The sequence below is a fragment of the Cheilinus undulatus genome, linkage group 14 (assembly GCF_018320785.1).
Source record: "Cheilinus undulatus linkage group 14, ASM1832078v1, whole genome shotgun sequence".
Classification (NCBI taxonomy): Eukaryota; Metazoa; Chordata; class Actinopteri; order Labriformes; family Labridae; genus Cheilinus; species Cheilinus undulatus.
The window spans coordinates 20,130,069-20,144,358 of NC_054878.1; the positions used below are offsets into that span (position 1 = coordinate 20,130,069).

At 39.0% G+C, this 14,290-nt stretch overlaps 1 protein-coding gene across 1 annotated transcript; it reads left to right on the forward strand.

Annotated features, from left to right (window-relative positions):
- Nucleotides 1–4,284: 4,284 nt before the first annotated feature.
- On the forward strand, nt 4,285–10,466 carry mgat2 (alpha-1,6-mannosyl-glycoprotein 2-beta-N-acetylglucosaminyltransferase). The gene is made up of 2 exons (XM_041804562.1): nt 4,285–4,434; nt 8,640–10,466. Exon 2 carries the CDS (start codon nt 8,900–8,902, stop codon nt 10,304–10,306), a length of 1,407 nt encoding a protein of 468 aa, XP_041660496.1. The 5' UTR covers nt 4,285–4,434; nt 8,640–8,899; the 3' UTR covers nt 10,307–10,466.
- The last annotated feature ends 3,824 nt before the right edge of the window (nt 10,467–14,290 follow it).

Below are 14,290 nucleotides of genomic sequence, written 5' to 3' on the forward strand. Positions count from 1 at the left end.
CTTGGTGGGTTTCATGGCTTTACACGAAGACAAACAACACATTTTGGTCTTCAGTTGCTGTTCTCAATAAAACCAAACTCAAGATCGCTGTCATCATATTTTAGCTGGTTTGGCCGAGCATCACTTGATAAAGTGAATGCACTTAAATATTTATCCATTGTTTCTGGCTGAGCCTGAACACCAAACACAACCTGAGCAAAGTGACTGATGCATGACAAGTGATGGATTTACGCGATAGCTCACAATCACATCTGATTTTTTTATTGGCCCAAAGCTGTCTTATATTGGAGTCATTGATTTAGTATGGTTGTTTATGGCGCTGCGGTCCCTGGATGTATTTATTTGATTTTGAATGCCATGGCATGACTTAAATAATTTATTTTGAATTATACCGAAGATCCCCAAGCTGTGGCTCACAGACCCCAGTTCGAGAGCCACTGCTTTAATGTATTAGCATAAGTACAGGTACATCTCAAAAAATTGGAAAATCATGAAAAAGTTGATGAACAATGACAATGGTGTTACTGTTCTTGATTGGCCAGCGAACTAGCCTGACCTGAACTCCACAGAGAATCTATTAGGTATTGTCAAGAGGAAGATGAGAGACACCAGACCCAGCAATGCAGATCACCTGAAGGCCACTATCCTGGGCTTCCATTACACCTGAGCAGTGCCACAGGCAGATCGCCTCGATGCCACGCCACATTGATGCAGTAATTCATGCAAAAGGAGGCCCAACCAAGTATTGAGTGCATAGAAATGAACATACTTTTCAGAAGTCTGACATTTGTTTAAAATATCCTTTTTTATTAATCCTATGTAATATTCTAATTTTCTGAGACACTGAATTTTGGGTTTTCATTATCTGTAAGCCATAAAAAACAACATTTCACTCTATGTGTAATGAGTCTATATATGGGTTTCACTTTCTGAAATGAGAAAAAATGTTGGAACTTTTACATGATTTTCTAGTTTTTTGAGATGTACCTGTACTATGAACACACCTGTTTACCCTCTCAAACCATCTTAGTAGAAGGATAATCCAGATCTGGTAGTGCAGTGTCCAGCTGAACTATGCTGCCTCTACAGGTTTAGTTACAAGGCCTAAGGTGTGCACATCAGGTGCCCCATACTTGAGAAGCAATGTGCTCTAAACCTTTTAATACTGGCTGACTATATCACATCAGGTAAAGCTCTGATCAGGTTGCACTCAGCACAAATAACCATGGAAATGGCGAGATGGTAACCACTTTCATAGTACTTCTAATGGAATTTACCAAAAAGAAAATGTCATCGACTGGACACTTCATTTTGCAGAAAGGGTTACAGATCATTTTGGCCCACGTTTTAGAATTCAATAGCCAATAGTCTGTGCAAAATATCAGAATGGAGCTTTAAGGCTTCCTGTGTGAATACAGCCTTCATTTTAAGTTGACTTCATTTTCCAGGAATTTATTAAACAAGACTTAAAGTCCCATTTTCAAGTTAAATGTCCATCATTGTATAAATAATCCCTACATAGCATGTACTACACACAGCATAAACAGTCAAGAAGCAATGTACTTGGTCAAAAAAACATTTATTTGCAGAACCAAATCATCCCATTTTTTCCAGCTTTCCACAGGTCCTAGTGGCCATCTGGGGGAGTAGAGGCATCTAGTCCAGCTGTAAGAAGCAAAACAAGTCTTTACTAAAAGTTGAAAATGATGCTGCTATTTTTGCAGTTTCCGAGTATAAAGTTTTAGAACTTGAAATTAGCTACACATGCATTCTGAGTGTTCCTTAACTCGCTTAACCTTGATTTACTTTAAATATGAGATCAACCATCATCACAGAAGCTGCAGTATATCACTGCCTCACCAGAGCCATCAGCAGGTATTTTGTTTACTTTTCACCATTATTGTAAGTAATCCCAAACTGTTGTGTTAAATCAAATCACACCTCTAATCAATTAAACTAAACAGTGATACTTGCCTTGACAAAACCGATGTCTTTGGCGTACTGCCTGAAGCACTGGCGGCACATGTTGAGTCCGTATTTACGGATCAGGCCGTGTCTGTTCGAGCATACCCGGCTGGAAAATATGACACAAGACACTAATGAGACACATAAACTTGACAAAACAGGAGTTGTATAACAATCTATGTACTTTTCATTGATGCTTTTCAATTCCGGAAGTAGACAGAAACGCAGGGAAACTTATTTGCTTGACGCTTCACGTCTTACATTTATCAGAAAACAATTTTTTAGACACCATAAGGGTTTCACTTTTCAATAATGTAAGGCAATCGACTAAATAACCTCTAATCAAAACAAATAAACAGCCTTGTATGCAGAAGTCAAAAGTATTTTAGCCCTCAAGGATGGAAGTGGTTAATTGATTCCAGTGTTGATGCTAACAAGCTAGCCTAGCGCGTCCCCCACCGCCATATTAGCTCGGGAGCCGCGTCCATGCGGTGCATGTTGGATGATAATTTCTTGCGTACAAAACCTTCAAACACCATAAAAACTGGATTTTTAAATGCTTATATCGATAACTGACACATTTAGACCAGGACTGACCAGGATCTGGATCCCTGTCCGAATTTTCTAGGGTGACTCCAATAGAGCTGCTGATGTCCCATCTTGTCTCTTTCGCTCGAGCGTCGGAAAGGAAGAAAGAGGGTCGCGCGTGCGCAGATGAATCTTTTAGACTCTGTGTTTCCGGCTGTGAAAATGTTGGGGACTGCCCCCTCGCGTTAAAAACACGACATCATCTAGTAATACATACATACGTGATGTGCTGAAATATAGTAATGGAACAACAATAACGCACAATAAATTACATTAAAGACCATTTTATTCTATTTAAGCCTGTACCAAACAAAAACAAGTTTGGGTCCACTGATTTGAATTTTCTAAGCCGGCTTAAAACAAGATCAATTTTAATTATGAGCCTATAGTTTATGTTAGCTGTTTTTTTTTTTTTGGTTTTTTTTTTTGCACATTTTTATTGTGGATATATCGTACATTTGATTTGAAATGGCTTGTAACTAGGGTTGAACAATTTGAGACAATTATCTAATTGCAATAATTTTGTCCAATATTGAAATTGCAATGCAATATGTGATCATTTCTTTAAGTTCTCATCTTATATATTTTCAACAAACAAGCAAAAAATAATTCTATATTTTAACCAGCCTAATATTAAGTAGAGTAAACTAGGGCTGAACAATTTTGAAAAAAGTAATTAATTGCAATCATTTAAACTCAAACTGAGAATTCAATATGAATCGGTAGATTAAATGGAATGATCATTATCTTATCCCTTCTCATTTTGATTTGGACAAATATATACGAAAAAGACAGGATTTATTTCTTTGTAAACTATTTTGAAAGATAATACTTCCATTTTTACATGATGTGTAGCTCATAACATCTCTGCAGCAATAAATAAATAAATAAATAAATGTATTGACACACATTAAAGGTAAAAGAAATATTGCACCCTCTGCAATCCGAAAACTGCAGAATGACATTCTGCAGTTTAATCTTGAAATTTTCATTTAATTGCGCAGCACTACTTGTAACTAAAGCTTAGGGGCAATTGTTATGTCAAAAAATAAGGGAATTTAGCATAATTTAAAAAAAAAAATTGGAATAGAAGATGCTAGGCCTGCATTCATAGGCACATAAATTATATTCTTAACGTATTTTGTTATTCATTTTAATCTGAGTTTCTGTTTGCTTTGTGTTTCTTGTTTTTGTCTGTTGTGAAGCAGTTTGTTACCTGTAGTAAAAAGGCCATACAAATAAATCTTTTTATTTTATTTTATTTTATTTTGACTACGTTATCATTTGGAAAGGCAGCTACGTTTAACAATTAAAACTAAGACACAGGGAACATTAATAAAACATCGATTTCAAATTAACCCTCTTTTCCCAAAGAATTATGTTTTAATAATGAATACTTTTCAATGGGAATTATCTTTTAGAAATTATTTGGTAACGCCCGAAAATACGTCATAAACAATCACCAACTGTAGATTTGTATTGCAGTCAAACCAGGATGTTAAATTATATTATTATGTGCTGTATGGATAACTGTTATAGTCTGCACTGATACTCTAGCTCTCCATTTATTCATACACCGTCCTTAAATAAGCTGTGAACTTCTTAAAGGTATAGTGAACCTATCTCTGCCTATGATATGCCAGAGAAATAGTGTCAGCAGCAGGGATACATGATATTTAGATATTTATGGGGTCTCGGGTGCCCCCCGCTGGAACAGTGCATTGTGGGACAGCGGCAGGCAGTGGTTCTGTATTTGGGTTTTTTTACAGCTAGCTGGTAGTTGCGTCTCCATGCAGCCTTGCAGGAAGAAATGGAGGAAAATGGGACGCCGCCGTTTTGATGTTTTACACTGAAAGACCCGCACGGCTGCCCCAGTTTTAGGTAAATATTTTAAACATGGAGGTTCTGGTTTGCCATGGACGCTGTTGTTGACGAGGTTTGGTCTGGACGGACTGCTTGTAAGTTGTTAGCTGCAAATGCTAACAGTAAGTTAGCATTTACATGATGCTGCCTGTGATAAAAGAGCGAAGCTGCGACGGCAACAGCTGTTTTAGTCTTCAGAAAGCCTTCTGTATCAGCCGGTAAAATAACAGTTACGGTGTGAAACGTAAAAATCGATCTAAGCTGTCTGAGCCTCGGTCGGTGTGTCTGACAGCGGCCAATACACGACAGAAAAACTAACGTCAGCGCTTGTAGGCTTCAAGTGAAACGTTTCGTGTTTACACAGCACAAAAACGCGTAAGGTATTGTGTAATTGTATCCAGTTCAGGTTATGCAATTGTTTAGATATTCGGTATGAAGCAGAACTACTCTCAACTGCAGAACCAACGTTACTGGGTTTGACAAGCTGCAAATGCATGTAGGAGTAGTAGTGCAGAGACAGCCTCAGTGGGAACACATACTAACTAACCTAGATATATGCTATTTTATCTGCCAGAAAATGACTACTCTTTCCTTCTTTGTAAAGTGTATTTTTTATGTTAGCCACCAGGAGTATATTCAGTAGTAGTTTCACATATTGAAATAGGCGTCAAATGCCTTTACCCAGCTTTTCTCAAAGCCTTACAGTGGCCATCCAGCTGGGGAGTCTCCAGGCAGGGAAAGTAAACAGGAAAGGGTCAGGTAGGAAAGTTGGATGAACCCAACAATTGATCATGACAAATGAAAAGAAAAGATACAAGGCTTGCTCAGCAGATTTAACCAAAAAAAGGTTAGGGATGTACCGATATCGAAAAACAATGGCGGGTAATGGTGCCGATGCCAAGCCGAAGGACTTCTACTCATACAACACTGCAGATAGAGTCTAAGTCTAGAGCTGTGTCTGCAGTTTGGGGATTTTATAACATAAATTAGGATGACAAAATGAAAACTTTGCACGAACTCATTTTAAACAGGAAGTATGAAGAACCCCTGATTAAAAACTAAAAAACCCTTCAAAACTATTTTAACAACAGTAATGGTAACTCGTATTTGTAGTTGGCATCGGTGAGTACCCAAATGTAAGTGCCCACACTTGGTCTGTAAATATGTGGTATCACTGTATCCCTATTTTTTTATAGTATTGTGACTAAAGACTCTAACTAGGGCTTCATTGAATTTTAATCACAATTAAAGAAATGTAGATGATGGCAGTTTTGTATGTTAAAAGTGCATTTCTAAAGTTGTCATTTTAAGCTTGAATCTAAGTTAAAATTGAGTAAAACAGATTTTACATTAGGTTGAACACTGGCATTTTTTCTGAAATTCATTTGTTACATATTTCTTTGCTTGAGTGTGGATATTGTGGGTCCATGCTGGATCATGTTTGGTCTCTTATTAGGCGCAGATGTGGGCTAAAAGTGCTGGCTAGATTTTGTAGCAGGATATGTACAGTGCTTAAAAATGTGTTAAACCACCTGTCATTTAAAAAAGCTCAATATTTTACAGATCTTTCAAAAACTTGTTTGAAACTAAAATGTTTTTGTTCTTAATTTGGCTAATGACAAACAAAAAACTAGGTAAATAGTCCTTTTTCACACAAACACCAAAAAACGTCCTTTGGCCTCGAGAACAGCTTGCATTCTTTCTGGAATTGTTTTTATGTACTTTTCAACAGTCTCTTTTGCTATTTGAGATCCAAATAGTTTTTAGCTTTTTCCCACAGACTCTCTTTGGATAAAGCTTTTGAGCCATGAGTCTTTGAATCTACTAAATCCCAAATTTGTTCAATAGGATTCAAATCTGGGCATTGACTTGGCCAGTCCATGAATTTCACGATTAATTTTTCTAGTTCAATGTCTTGTTGGTATATGAACCCAATCAGATTTGGTCCAGAAGGGATACCATGATGCGCTAAGATGTTGTGGTAGATGTTCATGTTCATGATACTGTTTATTTTCACTTGTTTGCCCATGGCGTTCCTACAAATGGAACCCTATGCCATAATGGAATCTCCACCGTGTTTCACTGTGGGTACAATGCATCCGGCATCAAAATGTTCTCCAGCTGTTCCGCAGACATAAGCACAATGTTGACTCAAGAGTTCAAACTTGGACTCGTTCTTCCAGAGTACCTTCTTCCAGTCGTCAACAGTCTAGTGTTTGTGCCCACTAGTAAATCTGAAGCATTCCTGGATGGTCGCAGGCCTCATTAATGACTTCTTAGCAGCTAATTTTCCCTTTAAGCCTTGTTCTGTCAGTTGTCTGCTTATGGCCATTCTGGAGACTTTCTGAGACTCTGATCCAGAAGCATTCATCTCTGCCTGAAGAGCAGCAGTGGTCTTCCTGATGTCTCTAGTAGTCAAAATCTTGAGGTGTCTGACATCTGCTTCAGTCAACTTTTGTTTCCTGCCTCTTCTTTGGCTCATTTTGTTAGTACCAGTCTCAGCAATTGACTCCAAAGCATGCTTCATCATAAGTGCTTTAATGTGCACTCATTCTTTTTCATGAATGAGGAATTTCAAACTTACTTCACCTTTTTATACCCAAATTTGAGCCAGCTTAGTGGGCTGCTCCGAGAAGTCAGAAATTAATCAAACATAACATTCAAACACTAAAACTATTTTTTTCTGTTCAGAAATCCAAGTAAATAACTATAATTTGGCATCTTGATCAAGAAATAATTATGTGCTTTACTATTTTTTTCTGTTATTTTCTCCTTTTTTTAAACAATGAATTTGAAAATTCATGGATAATGATAATAATTATATTTTAGCATTAAAAATATAATTTTGGTTATAGAACGTCTACATTCTGGTGTATTAACCATTACAGAAACATCAAAAAGGCTTTTGGTATCACAAGAGTTGTTAATTTAGAACAGCTGCGACATAACCTTACATTGGGTGGTGGCCTAATACATTTGTTCAGTACTGTATGTTCTTGAAATGACCTTAATTCAAAAAAGTTCTTAAAATGAATATTAACTGTTGATAACCATAGTCTCAGTGTTGATCATAAGCATCATGACTGTTATTTCATTAAAATCACCCCTCAACACAAACTAAGAAAAGAGTAAAATGTAGGATTGTGGCTAAAATAAATTAGAGATATATTTAACGATGGAAAACATTAAGTGTCCATTATTCAGAGTGAGTCAGGAACTATTTCATGTTTGTGTTTTAAGTCAGACATTTTCACCATGACATTTTATCTGAAATTAAATCCTTTCTGTTGTTGCAAACATGCTTTTTCTGAAGCTGTGTGATGCAGCAGAGTCAAATACCAATGCAATCCAATCATCTTTTGATTTAACAGATTTCTGCAGTAAAGATTCAAATCATGGAAAAATTAGTGATTGAAATGAATCTAATGCTAATTGCTTTGTAGATATGCAAGCCCATTAGCTGGTTTGATAGTTCTTCATTGCATTTAATGCCTTAATCAGCAAATGGAGTTACAGGATTTGCACTTTTTTCCTCCAGTTTATAATGTAGTAAATTTGATATTTTGAGAAACAGCTGCTTTTTAAATGCTGTAGGTGTTGCTTTTCATTTGTAAAAGGAGTTACTTGGGGATCTCATGACCTTCTATGTTTTCCACTGTCTTCAGAGCTGATATATTTTAGTAGGGTCAACCTATTCTGATTTTTCAGATCTGATAATGTTACCAATAACTAGTAGTTCATAAGACAGAATTGGAATCGATATGTGTCACTGGTACTCAGGCTACAACCTTGATTGTCTATTACACATGTGACATCTAGCCAGTCAGATAATGTTGTAGGCCAGATATTAGGTGAGAGCCTGGAAAGTGATAACAGAGCCAGAGGGTAAGACTGCCTAACAATGAAGCCAAAGTAATGCACTTTCCAATTAGGTAATTCTATCAGCGGCCAGTTAAATAAAAGCTGACATGGCTAAATGCTGAACACTGGACCTGATAATAATCCAGGCCTGTTGTCGGTAGACCCCCAATCTTTGGTATATGATATCCAACAAAATATGATTCTTACAGCAAATGTTTATGCATCAAATTAGGCAAAAACATATACACATTGATATGACGTAATATTTAAATGTCCAAATTACAATTATATTTCAACTGTAGTTTCTGGTCCTAAATTCCTTTATGCACCTAACTTGATTTATTTATTTATCTCTTGTGTAGGTGGTTGATGCACACTGCTACCCTGCTGCCTCCCAGCGACCGTCATGCCTTATGGAAAATCCATCCGCCATCAATGACATTCCACCGGGGTCCGTGTTTACAACAACAGATCATTTAGCCAATAATTAGCCTCACTGCAGCTTCTTTTTAATAAAGCCTGCTCCCTTTGCAAAGCACACCACCCCAGCTTCATACCTGTGCTCTTTTGTTTCACTCCAATCAGTTTTTTTTCTCTTTTCGCAAGAGGCTGACCCCCTATCATGAGATTCCGAATCTACAAGAGGAAGGTGGTGATACTGACTCTGGTGGTTATCATCTGTGGCCTTGCTTTCTGGAGCAGCGGAAGGCAGAAGAAGAACGAAAGTGGAGCATTCCCTAAGGAGGTGGAGACGGTTAGGAGAAGCAGCAGCATTAGCAGTAGCAGCAGTAGCATTAAGAATCATATCCAGGTGCAAGCTACACCTGCAGTCAGCCGGGCACCCGTTCCACCTCCCGTTATACAAACAAATGACACACACCAGGAGAAAGCTAAGGATAAAGAGAAGATACCCAAACCAGAGGTGGATAACACCACTTTGGTGTACAGGGGCATTGTCTTCCAGCTCAACTTTGACCAGACAATAAGAAACGAGGAAAAATTTAAGACGGCGCGGCAGAAGGATGATCTGGTAGTAGTGGTTCAGGTTCATAACCGACCAGACTACCTTAAACTATTAGTTGACAGTCTGAGGAAGGCCAGAGGAGTGGAGAACATACTGCTGATATTCAGCCATGACTTCTGGTCTCCAGAGATAAACAAAGTGGTGGCCTCTGTTGACTTTTGTCAGGTTCTCCAGATTTTCTTCCCCTTTAGTATCCAGCTGTACCCTCAGGAGTTCCCGGGACATGACCCCAAGGACTGCCCCAGAGACATTCCTAAAAAAGACGCCTTAAAGCTGGGCTGCATCAACGCAGAGTACCCTGACTCGTTTGGCCACTACCGTGAGGCAAAGTTTTCCCAAACCAAGCACCACTGGTGGTGGAAGCTGCACTTTGTTTGGGAACGAGTCCGGGCTATCAAGGATCATAAAGGTCTGGTACTACTGATTGAAGAAGACCACTTCTTGTCCCCGGATTTTATCCATCTCTTAAAGCTGATGTCGTCTCTGAAAAGGGAGCAGTGCACCGACTGCGACATCCTCTCACTGGGAAGCTATAGCCACATCGGCTACTCCAGCAAAGCCAACAAGGTGGAGGTGAAGGCATGGAAGTCCACTGAGCACAACATGGGGATGGCGCTGAGCAGAGAGACGTACCAGAAACTTATCCAGTGCACCGACACGTTCTGCACGTATGATGACTACAACTGGGACTGGTCCTTGCAGCACCTGACCGTGTCCTGCCTGCCCTCTTACTGGAAGGTCATGGTGTGCGAGGCGCCTAGGATTTTCCATGCCGGGGACTGCGGCATGCACCACAAGAAAGCTTCCTGCATGCCAATCAGCCAGAAAACTAAGATAGAGAACATCCTCCAGAGCAGCGGGAACCAACTGTTCCCAAAAAACCTCTTGATCACAAAGAGACTGCCTGCCAACGGGGCCGGAGGGGTGGCCCCGCATGTGAAAAACGGGGGCTGGGGAGATATCAGGGACCATGAACTCTGCAAGAGTTATGTGCGATTACAGTGACCTTAATTACTACTATTATATATAATTGTCTCTTTTGCATCCTCTATAAAGAAAAAAGCCTTTTAAAGTAAATCTTTATGGACTATTCTTCATATTGCCTGTTTTACTGGACTGTTCCAAATAAAGACGAATGTTGGATTTTTGGCTTCTTTAACACAAATATGTCTTTACATTGAATTATTGAAGTGACTGTTGCCAAGACTGCTTTGCTTTTGAAGTTATGAACAATCCACTTAACTATATAAAGTGGCATTTACTCTAGAAAGACTTTTAGTTTGGTTACTTCAAATGAAAGCCTTTTTATAGTGGTATGACAGGAAGAGCAGGCAAGTGCTCATCAGGCCAGTCATGGATTTGGTGAATCTGTGGATTTAGCAATCCCACTGTGCATGCATAATTAATTTGAAGATATTTATATCGCACAAAATTGCTGAGATCAAAGGAGATCCTTTGAGACACCTTGTTCCATTTAAACCATCTCCTTCTCAGTTTCAACAGGTTTCTGGAGCACACTGAGCCTCTCATTACTCCTGTGGCTGCAGAAAAGGTGTCATCCAAGGTGCACAGTATCCATAGACACAACAGCGATATTTAAATGATGAGGCACATGAATAATAGAAACTTAGAGGAATTGTTTGGTCAGTGATGCGTTTGATTTATTTTGTTGCAATGCATCACTCTCCAGCTGAACAGCTCAGGTACACTCTTGACAATTTCAACACCTGTATCCTTGTGCAGAGATTTTTTACTTTACAGATACAGATGCCCACAATGCAACTTGAGCAGTCCCCAGACACTGATACAACTTTCTTGTTCCTGTTGTTGCCATTGAAGGTGCATTTACATTTTAAGTGCTTGGACCACAGCTCTGTATTGATGGTTTCCGCTGAAGCCCGGGCTCGGTGGCTCGTCTGAAGGCTGCATTGATTGCCCCTCCCCCCTCCAGCAATGTTTAACAATCAGTTCTGCACACTGTTAAAAAACTGGAATATCTGCAAAGTTATCGCTGACTAAACACACCTTACAGTTCTCTTTAAATACTCTGCCAGTGGGCTTTCAGAGAACATAAAATTCCTAAATGTTCGCATGAATTAAATATAAAAATACTTAATGTAAGGCATGTATCTTTAGCGCAGTGACTCATTAGGACTCACAATGTTAAAGATTGATCAGCACTGGCAAAACAGACTGCAGAATCTCTGCAGGAGAAGAAGTCTCACTTTTGTTTTAAGTATGTGCAGCTATATTCCTTATGCAGTGTGAAGATGGGATTTTGGGGCTGCTGTGCTGAGGTCATGCAACTGGCAAATTGTGCAGCTGCTCCCTCGATGGAGACTCAATTATTGGGCCCACATCTCAGGGGACAGAGCTCAGAATAGAACTAAGAATAGGAGGAAGTTGTGCTCTGCTCTGAATTCCTGGTGACTAATGGTGAACTTGTGCCAGAGCTCTGAAATTGCTTTGTACTGTTTCCTCAGAAAAGAATGACTATCAGATTTCGTTGTAGTCTAATAGGGCAGCAGGGTGAGAAGAACAAACCCAATTCTATTTATAAGCATCCCTGTTTAAGCCTTTAACCAAAAATATATGCAAAACTATAAAGCAGGAGGGTCCAAGGCCAGGTTTCAATACAGTCTATCAATCGTACACTTGGGTATACAGAACCATGCTAAACATAGAGAGAGAAGACAAAATTTAGTCTGGATGTTCGTTTCTTTACAACACAGTTAAAGCTTAACGAAGGATCAGTTCTGGCCCTGAAATAATTGCAGAAAAGAGTGTCCTTTTTTGTCTGTCAGTGGGCTTTTATGTTTTGCAATGAAGAGAGGCTCCCATCGAGCCACTCCTCTATGAAGTCAGGATCAGTGGAGGGCTGCAGTGATGGTTGTCCTTCTAGATTTTTGTCTTATCTCCACACAGGATCTCTGGAGCTCAGTCAGAGTGACCATCATGTTCTTGGTCCCTTCTCTTGTTAAGACCCATCTCCCCAGATTGCTCGGTTAGGCCAGACCTCATGGCTTGGATTTCGCTCTGATGCCTTGTCGACAGTGAGGCCTTCTATACAGAGGTGAGTCAGTGCCATTCAAATTATGTCTAATAATTATTTTTTTAACCACAGGTGGACTCCTTCAAAGTGTAGAAACATCTCTGCAAAGATTGAGAGGAATGGGAGGAACCTGAGCTAAATTAGTGTTTTTTAAAAGGGTCTGAATACTTGTGTCATTGTGATATTTCAGTTTTTTCATTTTTACAAATTTGCAAAGATTTTTAAAATTATGTTTTCACTCTGTCATTAAAGGGCACTGAGTGTAGACTAATGAAAGAAAAAAATAGATTGTGAGTGTTGCATTAGACTGCACTGCATAAGAACATAACAAGAAAAATGAAAAAGTGAAGGGGTGCCAATATTTTCTGAAAGCCCTGTAGATCTGAGTATTTGGACAATGACAGTTTTTATTATTTTGCTTCTGTTTAGCATCACATTGGATTTGAAATGAAACAATTAAGATGTGACTGAAGTGAAGACTTTCAAATTTTACAAAAATATGCCATATACTATTCATGAATTACTGCCTTTTGTTTTCAGAGTACTCCATTATTAGCCACTCAAAAGTGTTTGGACCGTTAACAGGAGCAGTTTCATAGCAAGGTGGGGTCTGTTCCTCCATTACTTCAAGACAAACAAAGCAGGTAAAAGGTCTGGAGATGACTTCAAGTGTTGAATTGGCATTTGGTAGCTGTTTAATTGGCGCTTTCAATTTGAAGTCCAAGGTGGTATCAATGCAAGTGAAGGAGGCCGTAATTAGACTGAAAAAACTATCAGACAGGAAATACCTAGGTGTGGCGATCTCAACAATTTAGTCTGTACAAGAAAAATGGAAGATCACAGAAGATGACCATAGTGGATGATCACAGAATTCTTTCCTTGGTGAAGAAAAGAAAACATTCACAATGTCTAGACAAATCAAGAAAACTCTGGAGGTGGTTGGTGCATTATTTTCAAAGCCTACAATCAAGAAAAGTCCTCATGACTCTAAATACATTGTAACATTCAAGAACAGGAAGACCAGATTAGACTTTACAAGAAGACATCTATAAAGCCTCTCCAGGTCTGGAATCAGATTCTTTGGACGGGTGCAAATGTGTACCAGAAAGAAAAAAGTATGGAGGAAAGGAAAAGTTCATGATAGCATAGCACATCATCTATCAAACATGGTGGAAGCAGCAGTGTTAAGGCATGGGTATGTATGGCTCAACAGAACGGCCTCACTGGTGTTTATTGATCATGTAACTGCTGACAGAAGTAGTAAGAGGAATCTTGAAGTGTATATGGTTTTACTCTCAGCTCACATTCAGCTAAATGCTGCAAAATTGACAGGAGGATGGTTTACAGTGCAGATGGATAATGACCCAAAACATACAGCAAAAGCAACCAAAGAGTTGCTGAAGGCAAGGAAATTGAATACTCTTCAATGGCCAAGTCAGTCACCTGATCCCAGCTCAATACAGCACGCTTTTCAGTCAGTGAAGACAAAACTAAATGTGGAAAGAGCTGCAAACAAGCAGCAACGGAAGGAAACTCAGAATTTAGTAATGTCCATGGGCTCTGGGGGATCAGGTGACACCTGGCCATAAAAGAATATTCCATTTCTTTGCCTTCAGCAACTCTTTGGTTGCTTTTGTGATTTGTACAAACACTGGATCCTTAAAATGCATGCTGTTGCTAATTCATTTCAAACTTGCACTACCTCCATAAATACTGTTTTAATTTTTGTACAGGTAATTTTTGTGGCGCTCACTGATTTTTTTTCCTCCTGTCTAAATCTTTGCTTGTGTTGTACTTACGCCACTTTGGACAAAAAAACATCTGCCACAGTATTCACAGTTTCAAAGCTGCATTTTAAAGTAGTATAGTCCAAGCATCCAGATCTTTACTCTGCACCATGTTTTGTCCTACCTCTAATCCTACAGAATTGAACTTGG